This window comes from Drosophila novamexicana, unplaced genomic scaffold (genome assembly GCF_003285875.2).
Source record: "Drosophila novamexicana strain 15010-1031.04,08,12 unplaced genomic scaffold, DnovRS2.1 tig00001353-arrow-arrow-pilon, whole genome shotgun sequence".
NCBI lineage: Eukaryota > Metazoa > Arthropoda > Insecta > Diptera > Drosophilidae > Drosophila > Drosophila novamexicana.
The window spans coordinates 358520-377970 of record NW_020824851.1 but is presented as its reverse complement, the minus strand read 5'-3'; the positions used below and the strand labels follow the sequence as shown (position 1 = coordinate 377970).

General features: G+C 43.8%; 3 protein-coding genes across 3 annotated transcripts; 1 reads left to right on the top strand and 2 right to left on the bottom strand.

Moving 5' to 3' along the window:
• Positions 1–2702: 2702 nt before the first annotated feature.
• Positions 2703–6273, bottom strand: LOC115767250. The gene is made up of 3 exons (XM_030711456.1): positions 5230–6273; positions 4803–5159; positions 2703–4017 (listed from the first exon to the last, which is right to left on the bottom strand). The coding sequence occupies exons 1-3, from the start codon at positions 6028–6030 to the stop codon at positions 2875–2877; spliced, it is 2301 nt and encodes a 766-aa protein (XP_030567316.1). The 5' UTR covers positions 6031–6273; the 3' UTR covers positions 2703–2874.
• A 575-nt stretch (positions 6274–6848) lies between these two features.
• Positions 6849–9474, top strand: LOC115767220 (T-complex protein 1 subunit zeta). Its single transcript, XM_030711417.1, has 2 exons — positions 6849–7066; positions 7718–9474. Exons 1-2 carry the CDS (start codon positions 6930–6932, stop codon positions 9177–9179), a joined length of 1599 nt encoding a protein of 532 aa, XP_030567277.1. The 5' UTR covers positions 6849–6929; the 3' UTR covers positions 9180–9474.
• Positions 9475–10952: 1478 nt separating this feature from the next.
• LOC115767230 lies at positions 10953–13775 on the bottom strand. The gene is made up of 6 exons (XM_030711429.1): positions 12713–13775; positions 12471–12646; positions 12136–12409; positions 11776–12070; positions 11581–11696; positions 10953–11478 (listed from the first exon to the last, which is right to left on the bottom strand). The coding sequence occupies exons 1-6, from the start codon at positions 13773–13775 to the stop codon at positions 11327–11329; spliced, it is 2076 nt and encodes a 691-aa protein (XP_030567289.1). The 3' UTR covers positions 10953–11326.
• Positions 13776–19451: the final 5676 nt, after the last annotated feature.

Here is a 19451-nt window from a genome sequence, read left to right as displayed (position 1 = left end):
TTAACGCGAATTTTGATCTAAATTATCTGACGCGCTCGTGCGAATCGTAGTCCAGAGAATTGCTCAAGGACTGCTTGGCTACGCCAGAACTGCTTTATCGACGCTGCACGCAAACTACGCAGTTTGCCAAAAAACGGGCCGAAACTTGTTTGCTTAGCTTTCGGTGCTTAAGATTCTTGAGCATACAGATAGTTTAATCTATTAACTGATGATAATTGCACGTAAGAAGAACGCAGATTTTAAACAGCGAAAAGTTTTGAATGTATTCCTCTCATTAATCATATAAGTTATATGAAAAATAATGCATTTATGGTTTATTTGGCCCTCTATATGATATTATAATGGAAACTTTCTGAATTCCAGAATCTTAATTCGAGAATGTTTAATTGCCGCTTGCCTAGAATTTCGATTTTTAACCCTATCCCCAGGGAATACTGTCTGGCATCGAATTATGGCTAGCACTTGATATGCTTATCACATTCATACATACATAGATAAAAAGAATGCTTAAAAGTGAGCTCTACTGGGGACTAGTTCCTGGGTTAGTTATAGTTATCAGTGGTTATCTGTGGATGGGTTGAAAATCGAAAGTACTTGCACTATCAGAGAGGCGTATTGAATGCCACTCGAGCCGTGAATGAGGAGAGCTTATGGGCTCTGCAGGTTGATGTATGTATGATGATATGCGTTGACACATTCCAAAATAAATGAAATTTTAATTATATTTTTTATTGAAATTTACACATGTGGTTGAAGTTGGCGCCAATGATAATCTCTCTGTATGCGCCGTTTGCTTTTTGTTTTTGTGTTTGCTTAAAATAATATACATAAATATGCTAGTAGGTATATGTGTATATATTTATGTATTTGTATTGTTAAATGTTTTTTTTTTTTTTATATATTTGTTTCGTTTTTTTTTTCTTCTGTTTTTCTTTTTAATAGTTTTAGGAAGCGCACTTTGTTACGGCCTCTTAGACGAATTTTGGATCAATTCGTTTTCAAATATCTTACAGCTGCTGTTAACTATTTCGCAAGTTTTGTCATAAGAAAACACAAAATAAAATTTCAATTGATGTATGCAAGTGTTTCTGATCACACACACATGCAAACGCATCTCTCTCTCTCTCTCTCTCTCTGTGCGTGTGTGTGTGTGTGAGGATTAGTTAGTTCTTAAAGCATATGAGTAAGCAAATTGTAATCCAAATACTTAATTATACTAGTAGCTGCTGCATACATTTACATATACTTTGCTGTTGCTGTCAATTGTGCTAAATGAACTTATGCTTAGGTTTGAATTTGTTTTGTTTTCTTATAAAAGTACACAATTAGGTATGTGTGCATGTATGTGCATGCATTTGCTTGCGTGTGTATGTGTGTTTCTATTGTTGCTGTTTAATCGTTCTTCGTTAGCGAATGCAATCGATTGCAGTTGGATATCGATAAGAGCGATAACGAGGCAGCTGCGGCAAGCAGTTCAATAAATGCACATCTCAAACTATATACAAAACGAAATATGCAAATGTATGCATGTGTGTGTGTGTGTGTGAGGATCAGAAAGGGGAAGCCCGAAGAAACCTAGCAGGAGGCATCTAAGGATTGCAGACTATTCAAAATACAAAGACCATTTGGTTACTTAGATCAGTACACAAAAGTTTTGAATGGTAAACAATCGGATGTTTATAATAGAAATATTATGTAGAGTGTGCAAGTTTAATAAGCTACGGCCATGCACCGCAATTGCAGTTTATGAAATTGTTTTGATTTACCACATGTTTTTTTGTTTTTTGTTTTTTTTCATTTCGTTTGTTTTTGTTTTGTTTTTACATTTATATATTTATGTATATATATTTATGTGTATGTAAATGTATTTTTTCAGATTCAGTCGTTTATGTTGTTAACTAAAACTAGTTGGATGTATTATAATTATGTTAATGCAATAGTGCTGAGCTTAGTAACTGTTATTGTTATTGTTGCTGTTCTTGTTGATTTTGTTGTTCTTGTTGTTGTTGTTGATTTTGTTGTTGTTATTATTGTTTCAATTAAATGGCCCTGCGCATGCGCAACTCCAGTTACAATTTTTTCGTTTCTTTCCATTTTGTTTGTTTTGTTTTCGCGACTCGCACACGCATTTTAAATAAATATAGATTGTATGCATACATAATTGTACATAGAATACTTTAAGAAATACTTGTTTTTTTTTTTTTTTTCGTTTTTTGACACTTATCAATCATTTAACTAGTGTGGAATGTGTTTGCCTCGTTGCCTCGTCGAAGATCTGTTTAGTCACCATGTTGCGCATTTTGGGGGACATGTCTTTTGAATTGTTCATATCATATCGTTTCATATATATATATATATAAATATAGTTTGTATATATTTTGCATGAGAAAAAAATATTGTTTGCATTCACTTTGTTGACATTGCCACCAAAACGAGCACTCCAGCTGCCGTGCGAGCGAGACGGCAGATGTCCAAATATATATGTATATATATATATATATATATATAAGATAAAGTTTATGTGTCTTAGATCTATTAAAGTTCTTGGCTTAGTTACGGACAATTTGTAAATACTTTGAAACTTAAGTACAAATGTGAATTGGTTAACATAAAAAAAAAAATTATATATATATATATAATCCAAAATAATAAAATTATTAATAGTAAACGAATTCTATAATAATACAAATAAAATTATTTAAATACATTAAAAGGCTTTTAAAATAGCTGCCGCACATTGGCATTGGAGGACATTGCAATAATTTAGAACTGTTCGCGTATCTCTGTGTTTGTGATTGTGTGCGTGTGCGTGTGTGTGTGTGTGTGTGTGTGTATTCAGGCAAATGATAGAGTCAGGGATAGCGTACGGACCGCTCACAGCGTGGTGCGGCTGGAGCGTCCCCCAACGGCGCCGGTGGTGCCATTGGGACGATTGTGACGACGCTTGTGCAGGTAGAGGCCAGCAGCCTGGGCGAATGCCGAGCCGCATATCTGGCAGACGTAGCGCTTGACTTTATCGTGGATTTGCTTGTGGTTCTGCAGATTCTTGGTGGACTTGAAGATCTTGCCACAGATATCGCACTTGAACTCCTCGTTGCTATAATGTTGCTTCAGATGATCGAATAGGCTGTGTCGCGACACAAACGATTTGCTGCACTGCGGATAGTCGCACTTGTAGCAGCGCTCCCGCTCATCCTGATGCACAATCCGATGCGCATTCAGATGGCCCGGCGTCGCGAATGTCCGATGGCATACCTCACAGCCGAAAGGCTTGGGCCCGTCTGGTGGAAACATATCCTCCTCATCGCCGGCGCCAGAGCCAGCAGCAGCTGATGTGTCAACGCCAGCAGCAACGTCAGCATCGCCGCTGGCGCTGTCGAGTATGCTGTGATTCAGGGCCAGTGTCGGCAGGAAGAGCTCATCGTTGTGGCGACGCAAATGCTCATCATAGTTGGACTTTTCACGAAAGCTAGCGGTGCACAGTTCACAATTGTATTTGACCTCATTGCCGGCGCCCAAATGCAATTGTTTGTGATTCTCAAACTCGTCCGCATTATTGAACTGTATGTTGCACACGTTGCAATAGTAGCCGCCGCCCAGGCTCGGCTGATGGCTGAGCATGTGCAGGTCCAGTTCGCGCAGCGTTTGCACAATCTCGCCGCAATGCTGGCATTTGAATGGCGGTATATCATCGTCCATGAAGCTCATCTGATCGTAGTATATGTAGTTGGGTATAAATTTGCGACCCAGGCGCTCCGCATTCAGGCGCTCCATCTTCTGTTTCGAATAATCGAAACGCAACTGCGAGATTCGCTTCGATATCTGTATGGTGGTCACATCAATTAACTGCTGCAGCTCCATCGCCATCTGTTGCAGGCCCTCGCCGCGACGCTCCTTGCTGCGATAGTCGGGATCGAAACGATTGTAAAAGCACTGATACCGCTTCACCATGACCAACAGCTTGGCGGTGGACGTGTCATTCCAAATGGCCGAAAAGCGACGTCTATAAGATGTTTCCTGGGAAAGAATATGCCATCATTTACTAAATTATCCTTAATAGCTAGCAGGCTTTATTACACTTTCGAACTGAAATCAATTTTTTGTGCTATCGAAATATTTTGTGTAATCCAAGCCAAATGCACACACATAGAAAGTCGCTAAACATTTGCTTTTACGGGGACTCGATCTGCGAAATTCCTGTTTGATTGGGTTCTACCAAGGAATACATACATAATCACACATACATCGATCAATCAGTCAGTCTGTCAGCCAGGACGAACTTATTTATACATAAATATAGAGAGAGCGCTTTTTTGTTAAGCAGCTATTGCACTTTCCATTTCTCTTTTTTTACAGGCTTTTTAACAATTTGTTATCTGATAACTCACATGATAAAAATTTACCTTAGCAGGCTATTTTAATATACTAATAGATAGGGCATGAGTACGGCAGTTAAATTTGATATTTGAATTGAATTGAATTTGTTAATGTTAATTTTAGAAATATGTGAAAAGGCAGGATATAAATCAAATTTGGATGTGGTAAGACAGGTAAACGAACGAAGCATAAGGCCAAGAGGGTCTACGGCCAAGGGAGGGGAATCTAAAAGCTAGAGCTGAGATTCGCGCTATACATTAGCGGAGGCTTCACTGTGCTGAGAATAATACAAATACAGATTAGAGTCGCTTGGGTCGACTTTTGTTTATGCTTATCATATATATCCGATGTCAGTTCCCAGTAGAGAATATAGGCACTGCCTTTGGGCATTGAATTGCATATGAAATACGCGAGGACAGACTTACCTTGACAACGGCATCGGACATCTTTGAATTGTAGCTATAGACCTCGTTGAGAAAGTGCAGCTCCTTGAAGTACCACAGCGTGCTGATGTTTGTCTTTTCGAGGGCCATGCGATTGCACTCGCGTTTGTAGACGGTGCGCAGATTATCCCATTTGCGTGTGATGGCATCCTTGGCCAAAGAGATATTGAAACGGTTTTTGAACTCGAGCACAATCCAGTCAAGGAAGCGTGCACGCTTAATGCGATCCCGGAACTGGGCGTGACTGTGATCCCAGAGGAATGGATTGCGCTTGTACGAGTGTATCAGGAATTGGATCATCTTGCGATCCTTGATGTGCATGGTTAGCTCCCGATCGCGCTGCAAATAATGAGGTATATTTAGTTGGTGCTCAGTTAAGCTAGACCAGCTAACAGTTGGGTGCACTTACGCCAATCAGCGATTCTTCGACCATTTCATCATAGCTCAGGAAATCGGATTCACCGCCGAGCGGATTGCTGCTCTGTGCATTGTAGCTGCTGCTGCTGTAGTCTGGATACTCGCCAGAGTTGTCGTCCATATAGCTTTGCTCGCCATCGGCATATTCATCCATGGAGTCATCGGCCTCGGCAGCCAGCGGCTCGTTTTTAACAGCCAATCTGTGGACACTACGACTGGCTGCATATGGCGGCGGTGGCTGCGTCAGTTTCATGCGTGGCCTGGCGCTGGCTGTGGGTATGTCGCTTTCGGGCAGTATAGCTTCGGTTTCGTCGTCGACATCATCGTTGTCATTGTCATCGGGCACCGCCAGATTATCGTCCTCGTCCTCATTGTCGCTGCTTTCGAGCTCTTGCAGCTCCTGTTTGATAACCATTTGGGGCTCCAGCAGGGCAGTGTCTGCATCGGTCAAGTCTTCGATCTCATCAAACTGGTGCATGCCACCGTTGCCATAGCCGTGACGGGCCTCCTCCTCGTCATCGCCATCGGCTATGCCCAGCGACATGGGCTGGCCCATGGTGAAAGGCAAGCTATTGCCAGAGCTGGGACCCTCAATGCTGCGCTGTGCATCCTCCATGTGCACAGTTTGCATGTGGCCAATGAACGCATCGAAGTAGAGAAACTTCTCGCTGCAAAAAATGCAGCATAATGCGAAATACTGAAAGTCCTCGGTGGCCGTCACAACGCCACAATCCTTTGTGCATTGACGAAAAATTTCCTCATCGTTTTTACGTGGATATGCCAACACACTCATTGTGCCCCACGCGACTTTGTTTATTCCACCTTGAACTGTTTGTTTTCAATCTGTTTGGCGTCCCGTTTCACGCTGGCTATGCGGGAGCACTGCACTGATTTGATTTTTATGGTAATTCCTTTCAACAAAAAAAAAATTGTCGCCGAATTGGTTTCGTTTAGTGATGCGTGCTATGTATTGGTTTGTTTATCGTTATCGTTATCGGAGCCTTATTGATATGCTAGCCAAATGGCTTAACAAATATTTAAATTCATATACATTTGTCTTTTGAAAACTTGTTTATGATTTGGCAGCATGTATATTGCCAATGAAATTAAATCATAAACTAAAGAATCAAATTATTTCACAAGATCAAATAACGCGAAACACATTTTGATTTTCCATACATAACATCTATCTTCAAGTTTTAATATTTAATGTAATTAGAGTCTTTTCGGAAAACTAGAAAAGCAAACATGTTTTTATTTGGCACTGTCCACTTGCTAGTTTCATTGGGTGGAGGGCAGCGCTATCAACTATATCGATATTGCGATATATTTTTTTAGATATATAATAAGTAATATTTAAATTAAAAAAGTAAACGCTGACCTAAGATATATTCCTCTGGCATTTCATCTAGCCTGTATAATCCTAACCTTTAAACGTACCATGAACAAACAAATGAGTAGCAATCGGCTTGCCTCTTATGTGAGCACCATACTATCTTCTTATCAGTTGGCAAGACAAATGCACTGCGCCTATCGATAGCGGCACGCATAATCGATTGCGAGTAACAAACACCAGGGGCGATAGCAACATCGATAGCTCCGTTATTCTTCTCGAACTACTGGTCGGCGTGTGTGTTGCACTTGCATTTAATTTATAACAAATTTGTATTCGTTGGTACTTGAGATACAGAAATGGCTTCCATCAGCTTGTTGAACCCAAAGGCTGAATTTGCGCGTGCTGCACAGGCTCTGGCCATTAACATCAGCGCCGCCAAAGGCTTGCAGGATGTGATGCGCACCAATTTGGGACCAAAAGGCACAGTTAAAATGTGAGTACCTTAACTTAAATCTGAGTTTAAAGCACGGCTCCTGCGCGTGCATAAGGATTTGAGCGTTAGCACAATCGCAGCGTTATTATTAACAAACGTTTTGCGACAGCTGCGCTGCCGCAGCCGCTGCCCAATTGAGGTTAAAACCGTCGAATAGCGGCATGCGTCATCGAGCGACTGAGATAGCAATAGCGCATGTAGCCTACAAATGCAAGGTTTAAAATCAACTTGCATTTGTTTAAAAGAATGTGCTAAATTAAACCGACGCTTTAACGATTTGCTTGTTAAATGTGCAGAGACATTTTGCTTTCTGCGCTGCTGCAAATCAAGGCGCACAATATTATTTCTTTCGCTCTTTGGGTTTGCCATGTCTCACGCGCTCACACAAACACACGCGCACACACACATACACACACACTTGCAAACATATGTTCGTGTGTAGACAGAGATGGAGTCATACGTCTTGCATGCATTCTCGAACGTTCCCCATTGAATTGACTGCTAATCATCGATAAATCATAATATAATGTCATCGGTGCAAAAAGTATCCTGAAAATGTCCTAGGGAAGGTATTTTAACTTTGTCACGAATTGTTGAACGCATAACTGTTTTTTATACATTTCAAAATTAATGAACATTGTTGATTTGCAGGCTAGTCTCCGGCGCTGGCGACATCAAAATCACGAAGGATGGCAATGTGCTGCTGCATGACATGCAAATCCAGCATCCGACTGCTTCGATGATCGCACGTGCCAGCACTGCGCAGGATGATTCCACTGGCGATGGCACCACCACCACGGTGATGCTAATTGGTGAGCTGCTGAAGCAAGCCGACATCTATTTGTCGGAGGGCTTGCATCCACGCATTATGGCGGAAGGCTTTGAGAAGGCACGCGACAAGGCGCTGGAAGTGCTCGACCAGGTGAAGGTGCCTGTCGAGATTAACAAGAAGAATCTGATGGAAATTGCCAACACCAGCTTGAAGACAAAGGTGCATCCGCTGTTGGCCGATCTCCTGGCGGGCGTGTGCGTTGATGCTGTGCTGACCATTGCCGGCGACAAGAAGCAGCCCGTCGATCTGCACATGGTCGAGCTGATGGAGATGCAGCACAAGACCGATACGGACACGCAACTGGTGCGTGGTTTGGTCATGGACCATGGCGCTCGTCATCCCGACATGCCCAAGCGTCTGGAGAAGGCCTATATCCTTACTGCCAACGTGTCGCTGGAGTACGAGAAGGCTGAAGTGAACTCTGGTTTCTTCTACAAAACGGCCACGGAGCGTGAGGCATTTGTGCGTGCCGAGCGCGAGTTCATTGATCAACGCGTCAAGAAGGTCATCGAGCTGAAGCGTTCCGTTTGCGATGGCACCGACAAGACCTTTGTGCTGATCAATCAGAAGGGCATCGACCCCATCTCTTTGGACGCACTAGCCAAGGAGGGCATTCTGGCGCTGCGTCGCGCCAAGCGCCGCAATATGGAGCGTCTGGCCCTCGCCTGCGGCGGCACTGCCATGAATTCGTTCGATGATCTGCAGGAGGAACATCTGGGCTATGCTGGCTCGGTTTACGAGCATGTCCTCGGCGAGAACAAATACACGTTCGTGGAGGACTGCAAGAATCCGTTGTCGGTGACAATTCTGATCAAGGGTCCCAACAAGCACACAATTACCCAGATCAAGGACGCCATTCGTGATGGCCTGCGCGCCATCAATAATACCATTGGCGATAAGGCTCTGGTGCCTGGCGCCGGCGCCTTCGAGGTGCGCGCCCACAACCAACTGACCAAGTATAAGGAGACGGTGAAGGGCAAGGCCCGGCTAGCCGTCCAGGCCTTTGCTGATGCCCTGCTGGTCATACCCAAGACGCTGGCCATTAACAGCGGCTATGATGCCCAGGACACCATTGTCAAGCTAACGGTCGAGGATAGGCTCAGTCCGGAACTGGTTGGTCTTGATCTGGCCACAGGCGAACCCATGAAACCCGCCGACCTGGGCGTCTATGACAATTACATTGTCAAGAAGCAGATCCTTAACTCCTGCTCTATCATTGCCAGCAATTTGCTGCTAGTCGACGAGGTGATGCGTGCGGGCATGACCAGCCTCAAGGGCTAGTTCCTCACCAACTGGTGTAGCGTCTATGAGTTTCATCTAATTAATTAACCAGGCTAACTTAAAATACACAAACACACACACATATGCACCAGCAACAGCAAGTAGAACTCAAATAATGACGAGTTGCCTTAAATGGGAAATCGTTATCGCTGCTTCGATAATTTATCGAACTTCTAACAGAGAGTCAAATGATAAAAAAAATATCTTAATTTCATCAAGTATTTCTCTATATTTTTTTTATATTACTAATGTTTACTTAATACGAACCATTGGTTTAAAAAATATATTAAACACCATTTAAAAAAGATGTTGCCTTGAATTTTATTTTTATACCCTGAACCCATTAAAATTGGGTATATTGTATTGTATTTGTGCAAAATCCAAATGTATGTAACAGGCAGAAGGAAGCATCTCCGACCCCATAAAGTATATATATTCTTGATCAGCATCAATAGCCAAGTCGATCTAGCCATGTCCGTCTGTCTGTCCGTCCGTCCGGCCGTCCGTCCGTCCGTTTGTATGAACGCAAGGATCTCAGAACCTATAAGAGCTAGAGACGTGAAATTTATGAAATGTAGATGCTCTTAGTTCGATAACTTACTCCGTTTCCAAGCAATCGATACAAATCGATACCGATATCATGTTTTTTGGGCAATTTTGGTAAATAATAAGAGCTAGAGTCACCAAACTTGACATGTAGCTTCTAGAATAGTATAAATATTTGCATTTGATGTTGGAAGAAGAGGGTTCAGGGTATCCCCTAGTCGGGAGCTCTCGACTTGAGCCTCTTACTTGTTTAGACTGGGTTGGCTGGGATATAGACTGAATGCATACCGTTACTTGTGAAAGCTTTACCGCCAGAGAGGGGTTTAAATCTCTAAAACAAAATGCGGATCTCAGCATATGGTGTATTGTTCAGTTTAGTTGAGTACTCCGTTGCGTTTGTATTATCATTCTTTATTATCATAAATAGATTTAAATTAAATAAATGCAATACAATTAAGCACAATTTCATTGTACACACTATGAAATTAGATTCGCTTCATATCTGATCGCTTATTATTTGTTTTACTGTCTTACTTTCTTTTGTTTATTGCCATGTTTGCCTTTTTAACTTTCTTCGTGTGTTCTATTTTTTTTTTTAAATATTTTTATTTTGTTTTTCGTTTTAAATTAAATAAATGTGAGTATGTGCGTGTGTGCGCGTGTTATTGTGTGTGTGTGTGTGAGGGAAATTAGCGGGGCTTGCATGAGCATGTGTGTGTGTGTGTGTGTGTATGTGATTATGTGCATCTGCGGCCGCAGTCTCTATACAAGTTACAAAAGAGATCGATCGATTGAGCTTAAAGCTCACTATTCAATCTATTTATCTTTCTCTCTCTCTCTCATATTCTTTTGCGATTTCCTTTCGTTTGTGCGTCTCTTTCGTAACTTTATAGAAAGTACGCGCTCGCAGTTTTCAATATGCGTTTGCTTTCCATCCTTTTCTTTCATTTTAAATTTGTAAATTAAATAATCGCATAAATGTTAATGTGCAATTCGCTTATTCGCTTTCTGCTTTGTCTACTAAACTTTAGAAAATACGTGTTTTTTTTTTGTTTATAAAAAAATAGGCTTAGGGCAGGCGAACGCATCGCCAAACCAATTGCTGGAATTAACTCACGCTCTAAATCTAAATAAATATAAATAAATAAATTGTATATATAGTAATTAATTAAAAAAAAAAAAAAACAAAAAATATACGCTTGTCAGGCAGCTGCTCTATGTGCGAGTGTGTCCGTGTGTGTGTGTGTGTGCTGTTGGGATTCTTTCTACTTTATGTTCCTCTTCTTCTTCTGATATTTTCTATTGCATGCCGAAGCTGAAGCCCGTTTCCTGATTAATTGCGCTGTTGCTCTCATTAACGGTTTCTCTCTCGTGAGAGAGCGCTGAGCGCTGACAAGCGTGCCATGGGCGAGAGAAATAGACATAGCGTGTGAGAGAGTAGTTGTGTGTGTGCCTGTGTGTGTGGGTGTATGGGGATGAATGCGTGGGTGTCTGTGGTGGTGACAAATTTGTGTTGTGTATGGTTTTTGTTTTCCTTTTCTTTTCTTTTCTGTTTTCATTTTGTTATTGTTTTTTTTTTTCAGTGTTGTGTGCGCCTAAACTTATGCTACGATTTTGTGCGGCTGCATCCATTTCTTCATGTAGTAGCAGAACAATGTGGAGATATAGAGCAGGATCATGAGCGCACAGGTAACGGCCAGCGCCAGCACCGACGTCTTCGTGGGGCATGGCTCGATAATGGTGACAGTCTTGTCTGCAAATGGAGGGGTGGGGTGGAAAGAGACGAAACGAGTTTTAGTATTTGTGGTTATGTTCGAGGGGGAATTGTTTTTATGGCTAGTTAGCTGCTGCTTACCTTTGGCAAAGTCTGTGCTTGGATCTGCCTTGAAGAATTCACGCTTCTCATCGCCAAAGTCCAAGACCAATATCTCCTGCGAGATGTTCATATGATCCTCGCTCTTGGTGTTATTGCTAAGCAAGAGAAAGAGAGAAAGAGAAGGAGGAATTAAGAACACATTCTTGCTTTTTCTTAAGAGATTAGGACGCTCACCTCTCGATGGAACGACGACGCCTTCTGCCCAGAGATTCGAATGACTCCATGTTCCATTCGCAGACGGCCGGTTCACAGGGGCCCAGACAGTATTTGACATTGCACTGGAAGATGACGCCGTAGCTCTCGGTAAAGCGGAATGCCTCATAGGTGGACTGCAGCGCATTGCCGTCGGCGGTGAAGCCGGGGAAAATGGTGGGATCTGTGGGGCAACCATCGTCGTCGATGATCTTGAAGCTGGTGCGTGCATCCTTGGCCATGGCAACGCAGCTGCGTGCAAAGATGCCGTAAGGAGCTGCAAGCAGGAGAGAGTGAGAAGGTTAGCAGTGACTCTCAGGCTCAGCCAAGTGTTGCACTCACTGTCTTCGGGTATTTCAATGCGGAAGTTGAGGCGATCGCCAATGCGCACAGTTTCCACTTCGCGTTGGCGTGTATCCAGGATGCGAATCCTTGGTGGTGGCGCCTCCGGCGATGAGTTGATGTGTATCATATCGGGATCGCGTATGGGCATCATGCCGAACGTGATGTTCTTGGAGCTCATATCATATGTGCACTTCACCTTGTAGATCTTGTCCGCCTTGGTCATCACGACGCTGTGGTGCTGCAGCACCACCGTGTTCGAGTAGACGCCAGTCTGCGGAGCAAGCGAGATAATGCTTCCGTTCGCAACGAGGCAAATGCATTTGTGTACTTACCACGCTCTGCGTGTTGCAATCCTGTCCGATCATGGTCAGATCGAGGCGGAAGGCATCCGAATTGATCACATCAATGTTGCAGGTCTCCGAGCGGCCCAAGGCGTAGATGCGTCCATTGAAGGGCTTGTTGGTGCGCACCTGGACGGCAATGCGTGTGTCCTTGCAGTGCACGGAGACTAAGAGGGCGCAGAGAGAGAGAGAGATTGAATACCGAAATTCGCTCCAGCTATTGGTGGACTTACCGTCGTAGCAGGTGCCCGTCTTGTCGCAGTTGACATCGTTGCGCGTCATGTTGGTCAAGTTGGGATCCTCGATGGTGTCCAGGCTGACGGGCAGTGTATCGATCTTGTCCAGCGTGCCGGGCGGCGAGTTGTTGGTGCCAGCGGCTGCGGCTGATTTCTCGCACTGATTCTCAAAGTACTGGCCAATGGGCTCGCCATGATCGATCAGCGGACGCTCGTGATTCAGATAGGTGGACGGGCCATCGGGCAGCGTCTTATGATCCAGATGATACAGCCGGCAATTGTATTGGGCGCCCTGCGGCTGGCCCAGGTAGAGGAAGGAGCGGCACAGGAATTCGGACTCGATCTCACAGGCCAGGCGGCAGGCCGACTCGGAGGTCACCTGCAGCTCCTTGTCCGTATAGTAGTGCAGGCCCACATACTGGGCCACCTTCTCCTCGGAGACGCCCATCCTGGCGTTGGCAAAGGAGCGCGTATTCTTGCACGCTTGCGTCGGCTTCAGGCACAGATTCTCAAAATAGTCGGTGCCCTGGGCATCCACCAGCTGGACAAATTGCCCGGAGCTGCGCCGATCCGAGTCGCTGAGCACACACTTCATGTTATTGTAATCATATTCGACGGAGCGGCAAATGAAGCGCTTCTCGTTCAGGCAGGCCGACAGACACGCCTCCTTGGTGCTGGTATAGATGAGAGCATTGTCTAGCCCGCGGATGATCTTGTTGGGCACACGCTCAAACGACCACGGACGATGGCAGACATTCTCGCTGCGCAGCTGCAGCTTCACCATGTAGTACATGTTCGCCGAACGCTGTGGCGCCGCCGACGGATTGGCCGCGGACGAATCGTTCTGCAGCTGGCAGTGCGTTTCCTGCGACGGCGACAGAGGATTCACAACGAAGCTAAATGCCGCCGCCTGGCAGTCGGCCTCCTCGCGACACCAGCCCTGGCACTCGTACAGCGACAGGTTCTTCACGCTGTAGTACGTGGTGCCCGCGAAATCATAGTCTGTCAGCTTCTCGAAGGCCATGCGTGCCATTGCCTGCCCGGGCAGCATCATCAGCATGGCCAATCCCAGCGTGATCAGCATGAGCCCGCCAGAGATTCTTGATGTTCTGGCTGTTCCTTGTGTATTGCTGCTGCTCCGCCGGCTGCTGCTGCTGCTATTTCCTGCGGTTTGCATCTGAAAGTAAGGAGGAGGAGGAAGAAGCAACGTTTAGTTGTGGTTGCGTGTCTTGATCGCCAGGTGGCGTCTGTTGAACAGTGCTGCCAATTTAGCTATTCCTATATATAATTTTGGTTATGTCAGCTTTGCCTGCTATTTTAGCGGGTTTCTTGCTAAATTTAACAGCCTTTAGTCTTCAGCAAAAAATTGTTATCATAGCTGCAGTGTTGGCTATTTTCTAGCTAAATAACTAAATAACTGCCTGCAATTGCGGCTGTTTTTTTTTGGTTTCCCACATATTGGGATTTTAGCTGCTATGTTTTAGCTATTATTCACTTTAAACTATTTTCAACACTGGTTTCAGCTACATTTCTTGACCGCCAGGTGGCGTTTGGCATGCAATAGAATTCGGTTCTGCGGCTTGTACATCCGGCTCCATTACACGCTTAACTGAGCCCCGGGCGAATCAGCGAACCAATAAGAACTCTGGCCAACTACGCTAGAGCCCACATTGGCCTGCATTTGTTAAGAGTTTAATGAGCTGCCCCGACGGAAATTACAATGGCTCGAAGAGGCGAGAAGAGGCGGCGTTCCACTTGTGCGCTTCGTCGTCTTATTGACGATTTGCGGTTGGAAATTCTAATGCCCCTAGACCCAAGTCGGAATCGAGCTGTGGCATTCTTGTGGCTTTTCTGTCGAGCGTGTTGCAAATTGCTTTTCTTCTTCTTCATTTATTTTTCCATTTTTTTGCGGCTGACCCCCCAAATTGGGAACATGCGGGGGCGCACATTGACCTGCCCAAAGCCAGCCTCCGACTCCAGAGCCAGCTGAAAAGCGAAAGCCTTTGCGGCCAGTTGCCAACTCATTCATATTAATGGCGCGAATGAATTCATTCAGTCGAGTGCATGAATGATTCAAGTGTGCACTTAAATTATTATCACCATTCATTCAAACTCACACTCAGCACAAATCAATCAAGTGGCCAAACGGAGCTGTCAATTGATTGCAAATACATATGGCTATTATCTGCATTCAATTTATTCAATCATGCACTCACTATTCATTATTCATTTATCAGCCATGAGTTGGCTTTGCTCATCTAACGTTTCGCCCTATTGCATCGATGCGTTTATCTAGCTGAGATGCCTCAAAAGACGATGGGTTTCTTGCAGATGTGTCTAACACGCAGAAGAAAGATATTCTTCGATTCCGAAAACTATATATATATATATATTTTTGATCAGCATGGTGAACTGAGCCGATCTCCTTCTATCCGGTTGCCTCTCCGTCTGAGTCGCCCGATCAATTTCTATCTATATGAATTTTGATCAATAATTATCGATTTTAAGACTTTGCATTTCAGACATAACTCGAGCATTATAGGAGCTTACATCATATAATTACTTGATTTTGTTTTTCTGAAACTAAGATACCAAAAAATTGAATGGCCAGTTTTGTATTCAATTAATTCAATAGTAAATGTTATTTAAGTATCGATTATCTGACAATTCACTTGCTATTCATGACTTCTTGCGACACACACGACTCAATTGAAAAGACTCGTTATGTATTCACAAGAGCATTCATTTGCATTCGAGTGAATGGAAATGGTGAATGCCATGCGGAAGTCTTTGTCAGCGTTGCCATATTTGAGTATGAGTACAATATCAATACCGATACCGATACCGATGCCGATTGCGATACCGATTGCGATATCCAAGCAGCATTTAGGCATTTAAATTTATGAATTTTTAAACGCCCTCCACCTAAAGCTGGCCAACCGAGTGCTGCTGCGGCCCTGCACCATGCAATTATATTAACATATTCAATTCAATTTGTTTGCGCGGAATTGTCCCAGGCAAATGTGCCTGGGCCTGCATAGCGCAATTATTTATGCGAGCGTATTTATAAGGCCCCCCTACAGGAATTAAAGAAAAGCCAAAGAAAAGCCAAATGCTTGGATCGAGGCAGCGCTGGGGCTGGAGTATGATTGCAGCGCTCGGAACGTGGCTATTACAAACAATATTAACTCACAGGTTGCCAGCGCGAATCGCGAGACGCGCGCGCATCCAATTCAAGCAATCGTGTTGCCGCCGTGTCCAATTGCTGCTGCAGCAGCAGCAGCAACAAGAACTGGCAACACGAGCAACATGAGCAACATTGACAACGACAACAGCAGCGACAACAAATGTAGCCACGATGTATGAAATAGGTGGCAAACACAGTCAGCGGAATGTGTAGCGTGTTCTCAACCAAAGCGACAGCAACAACAACAACAACAGCAACAACAGCAACAGGAGCAGCAATTGCTGAAGCAGCAGCAACAGCAGCCGCCACCAGCATCGCTGGGCGTCGCTTTTCTGCCCTTTTAAAGGGTATTCATAATTTCGTCATGAAATATGTAACGCATAGCAGAAGACAGCTATATATAGGCCTGATCAGCATAAACATTCAATGCGATGTAGTCAGCCATGTCTAGTTTTGTCAGTCTAGGAGCTGGCAGCGTGGAAGTTTGCCAGAATCGGTTGGATCGAATATCTATATCATATAGAAGCCAGAGGCAAGATCTGGCTACATAACATTCAATCCGATGCAGCCTGGAAGTTAGCCTAGTGCCCGAATCGGCTGGATCGAATATCTATATCATATAGAAACCAGAGGCAATATCTGTCTTAAATTATGTTTTTGTATGAACAGCTCGGATCTTGTCCAAGCTCAGCATTTATTAGTTTCACTAGGCTTCATGGCAACATCGTACTTTCATATCATATAGAACTATATCGGAGGCATCCGGTTGAGTTTTTTAATTGGAAAGCCCGCCAATTATGAGCACCGATATGCGCCTGAAAAATCACATGGAGCACTATATCATATAGATGTGATATAAAGCTTTTCGCGGAAGAGCATTTAGTATTCGGCGTGCAGTTTTTGCTCGATTTTTTTTGTGCTGTTTTTTGCTGCCAGTTCGTGTTGTACAATTGCCAATCTGCATGAGAGTCGCAGCTTCGGACGCCCGCCCCTTGTAGCACAGTGGCGGCTCCGGCTTCAGCTCCGACTTTGGCTCCGGCTGCAGCTGGAAATTAAATGCGTTTGAATTGCGGGCAGCCAATTACATGGACACAGTCGAGCGATCTGCCTGGCCAGATAAAATGCAGAACGCAAAACGCATGCGTTGCGCATTTGACGTCATTTGTTGCAAGTTGCCCTTGTTGCTAGTTGCCTTCTGCCAGTTGCAACTGCGGCTCACGATTCCAGTTCAGTTTATTTATAGCCCCAAATTGAGTTTATTTTTGGGGCGTCCTTGGCTTAAGCGCAGCGCACTTCTAATTTGACTTGCAGCCGACAATGTGGCTGCCACATTTCTGTTGCAATTGCTGTTGGCTGTAATTGTGTTTGCCACTTGCCACTTGCCACTTGCCACTTTCCACTTGCCACTTGCCACTTGGCACTGGTAGCTGGTATCAGCTGCTAAATGTCGCCGCTGGCTAACAGGAAACGGCAGCTGCAGCAGCTCGCACATGTGGCGCCACGAATTCTAAGTGTTTGGCTATTGCGTTGGTGTTGCTTGCACCACATCGCAGCAACTGGTGGGCGTTAGTCGAAATCCAAAAGCGCTCAATCAATGCAAATGCAACAGCTAAAAATAACAAGAGTGCACGACTAGAACATACAATGTAGTCTAAATGAGGCGAAGGCAGCTCTCGAGCGAGATCTTAAATATTTAATTCAAATTCCATTTTAATTTATCTTTAAAGTCCTGGCAGTGCAGTTATTTATCGATATTTATCGATGCGGCAGTTATCGTTATAATGAAAACCAACCGACCACAAAACAAAAAATGGAGCCTTAGTTCTCAGGGACTCGATCTTAACCGATTTGATTAAGTTATCGAGTTATCTGAGAGAATTTGTTATCGATATCGGCTGTTGCTTGCGCGTAAATATCGAACTTACAAGCGCTGCGATACAAAACATAAAAGGAGCTTATCGATATCAATCGATTTTAATGGAACGAAATATCCGGATCACTTGATTCGCGTATTACAATATTTTTGGGCACCACAAATACCGTACAGCCTTAAAAATTAAAATGCAATCAGTTCAAACTGCGCTGAATCGAATATGAGTTTGACTACGAGAATGAGTATGAGTGTGGGCATGAGTTGGGGTATGAGTGTGAGTGTGAGTGTACTCATCCCAAACTGCTGTCGGCATAGTTGGCCGCTGTTCTGTTGGTCTGCTGGTCAGTGGCGCGTACTTAGTTAGATGGATGATGCAGTGCTGGGTAACCGGCAATCAAGAAAATTGTACGCTTGCCTCCCAATGGGAATGGCAGGCAATGTTCTGTGGGCTGGGTTGGGGGATACTTGGGCTGCCTTTTGGTTTTAGGTTCAGGCTCTCTCTCTCTCTCTCTCTCTATCTTTGGGCGCCCTGTGGCTGAGCAGCAGGCAACAAGCTAAAGGTTATCATTAGGCACGTTTACTTCCTCTTCGCGTACGGCCTCTAATTACGAGGCAAGTGAGCAAGTGAATGCCACAAGCAGTCGCAAGAACGAGAAGAACGCCACAAAGCTGTTGCACAACACATGTGGGCAACATTAGATGAACGGCAAAGCGAAAGACAAATGAATGAAAGAAGGAAAGAAAGAAAGAGGCGCAGCCAAAGCAAAAGGAAAACTCACCAAAGGTCATTTCGTTGGGTCAATCAAAGGGAAAAGCTTAAGCAAAAGGTTCAACAAGAAAACCAAAAATGTTAATCTCTATATATTGATTGACTGATAGACTGACTAACTGATAGATTGACCAACTGACTGATAGATTGACTAATTGTCTGACTGATAGATTGATTGATTGATTGACTGACTGATTGGTGATCAGCTTATGCAAAGCACGCTCGAATGGGTTTCTTTTCACATTCCACCCGCAAGTGTGGAAAATGCGCGAAAAACATATGCAGAATGTTTTTATTTATAACAGTCAAATCGATCTTAAGCTCATTTTAAAAAGTTCTTTGTGAAAGTTCAATTGAGACGTGTTTCACACGCTTTGCAGAACATGGAAAATGGGTATGAAAAGTTGAATTCTTGGCTTTGGGTACAATTTGAAATCCCAAGTAAAGCGCTTTAAAAGCATTTTCTTTTTATGAAAAAGTAGAGTCTTAAATTTGCAGAAAATACCCTGAACCGGTAATTTCATAGTGTAATTATAATAATAATTCATGAAAAAAGGCAAATTTAAGCACAAAAGCGCGTCGCAAACAATACAGAACAAATGCACACAGCTGGCCAAAAAGAAAAGAGCCAAAGAAATGAGGAAAAGCAAAGTAAAACTGGAAATTAGATAGTTAACAAAATAACGGTGACAATGAAGACGACATGACGAACGGGACAAGCCAGTGAAAGTAATAATATGCAATTAACTCAATTAAAATGAAATGCGAGAAGACTGTTAAAAAAAACCAAAACCCAAGTAGAAAAAAGAAATTCATAAGAGCTAAAGAAATGGCCAGCGGCAATATTTTTGCTCAGTTTTTTTCCCTTTGTGATAGAAAGGCCAAAGACAGCGAACAGTAGCCAAAA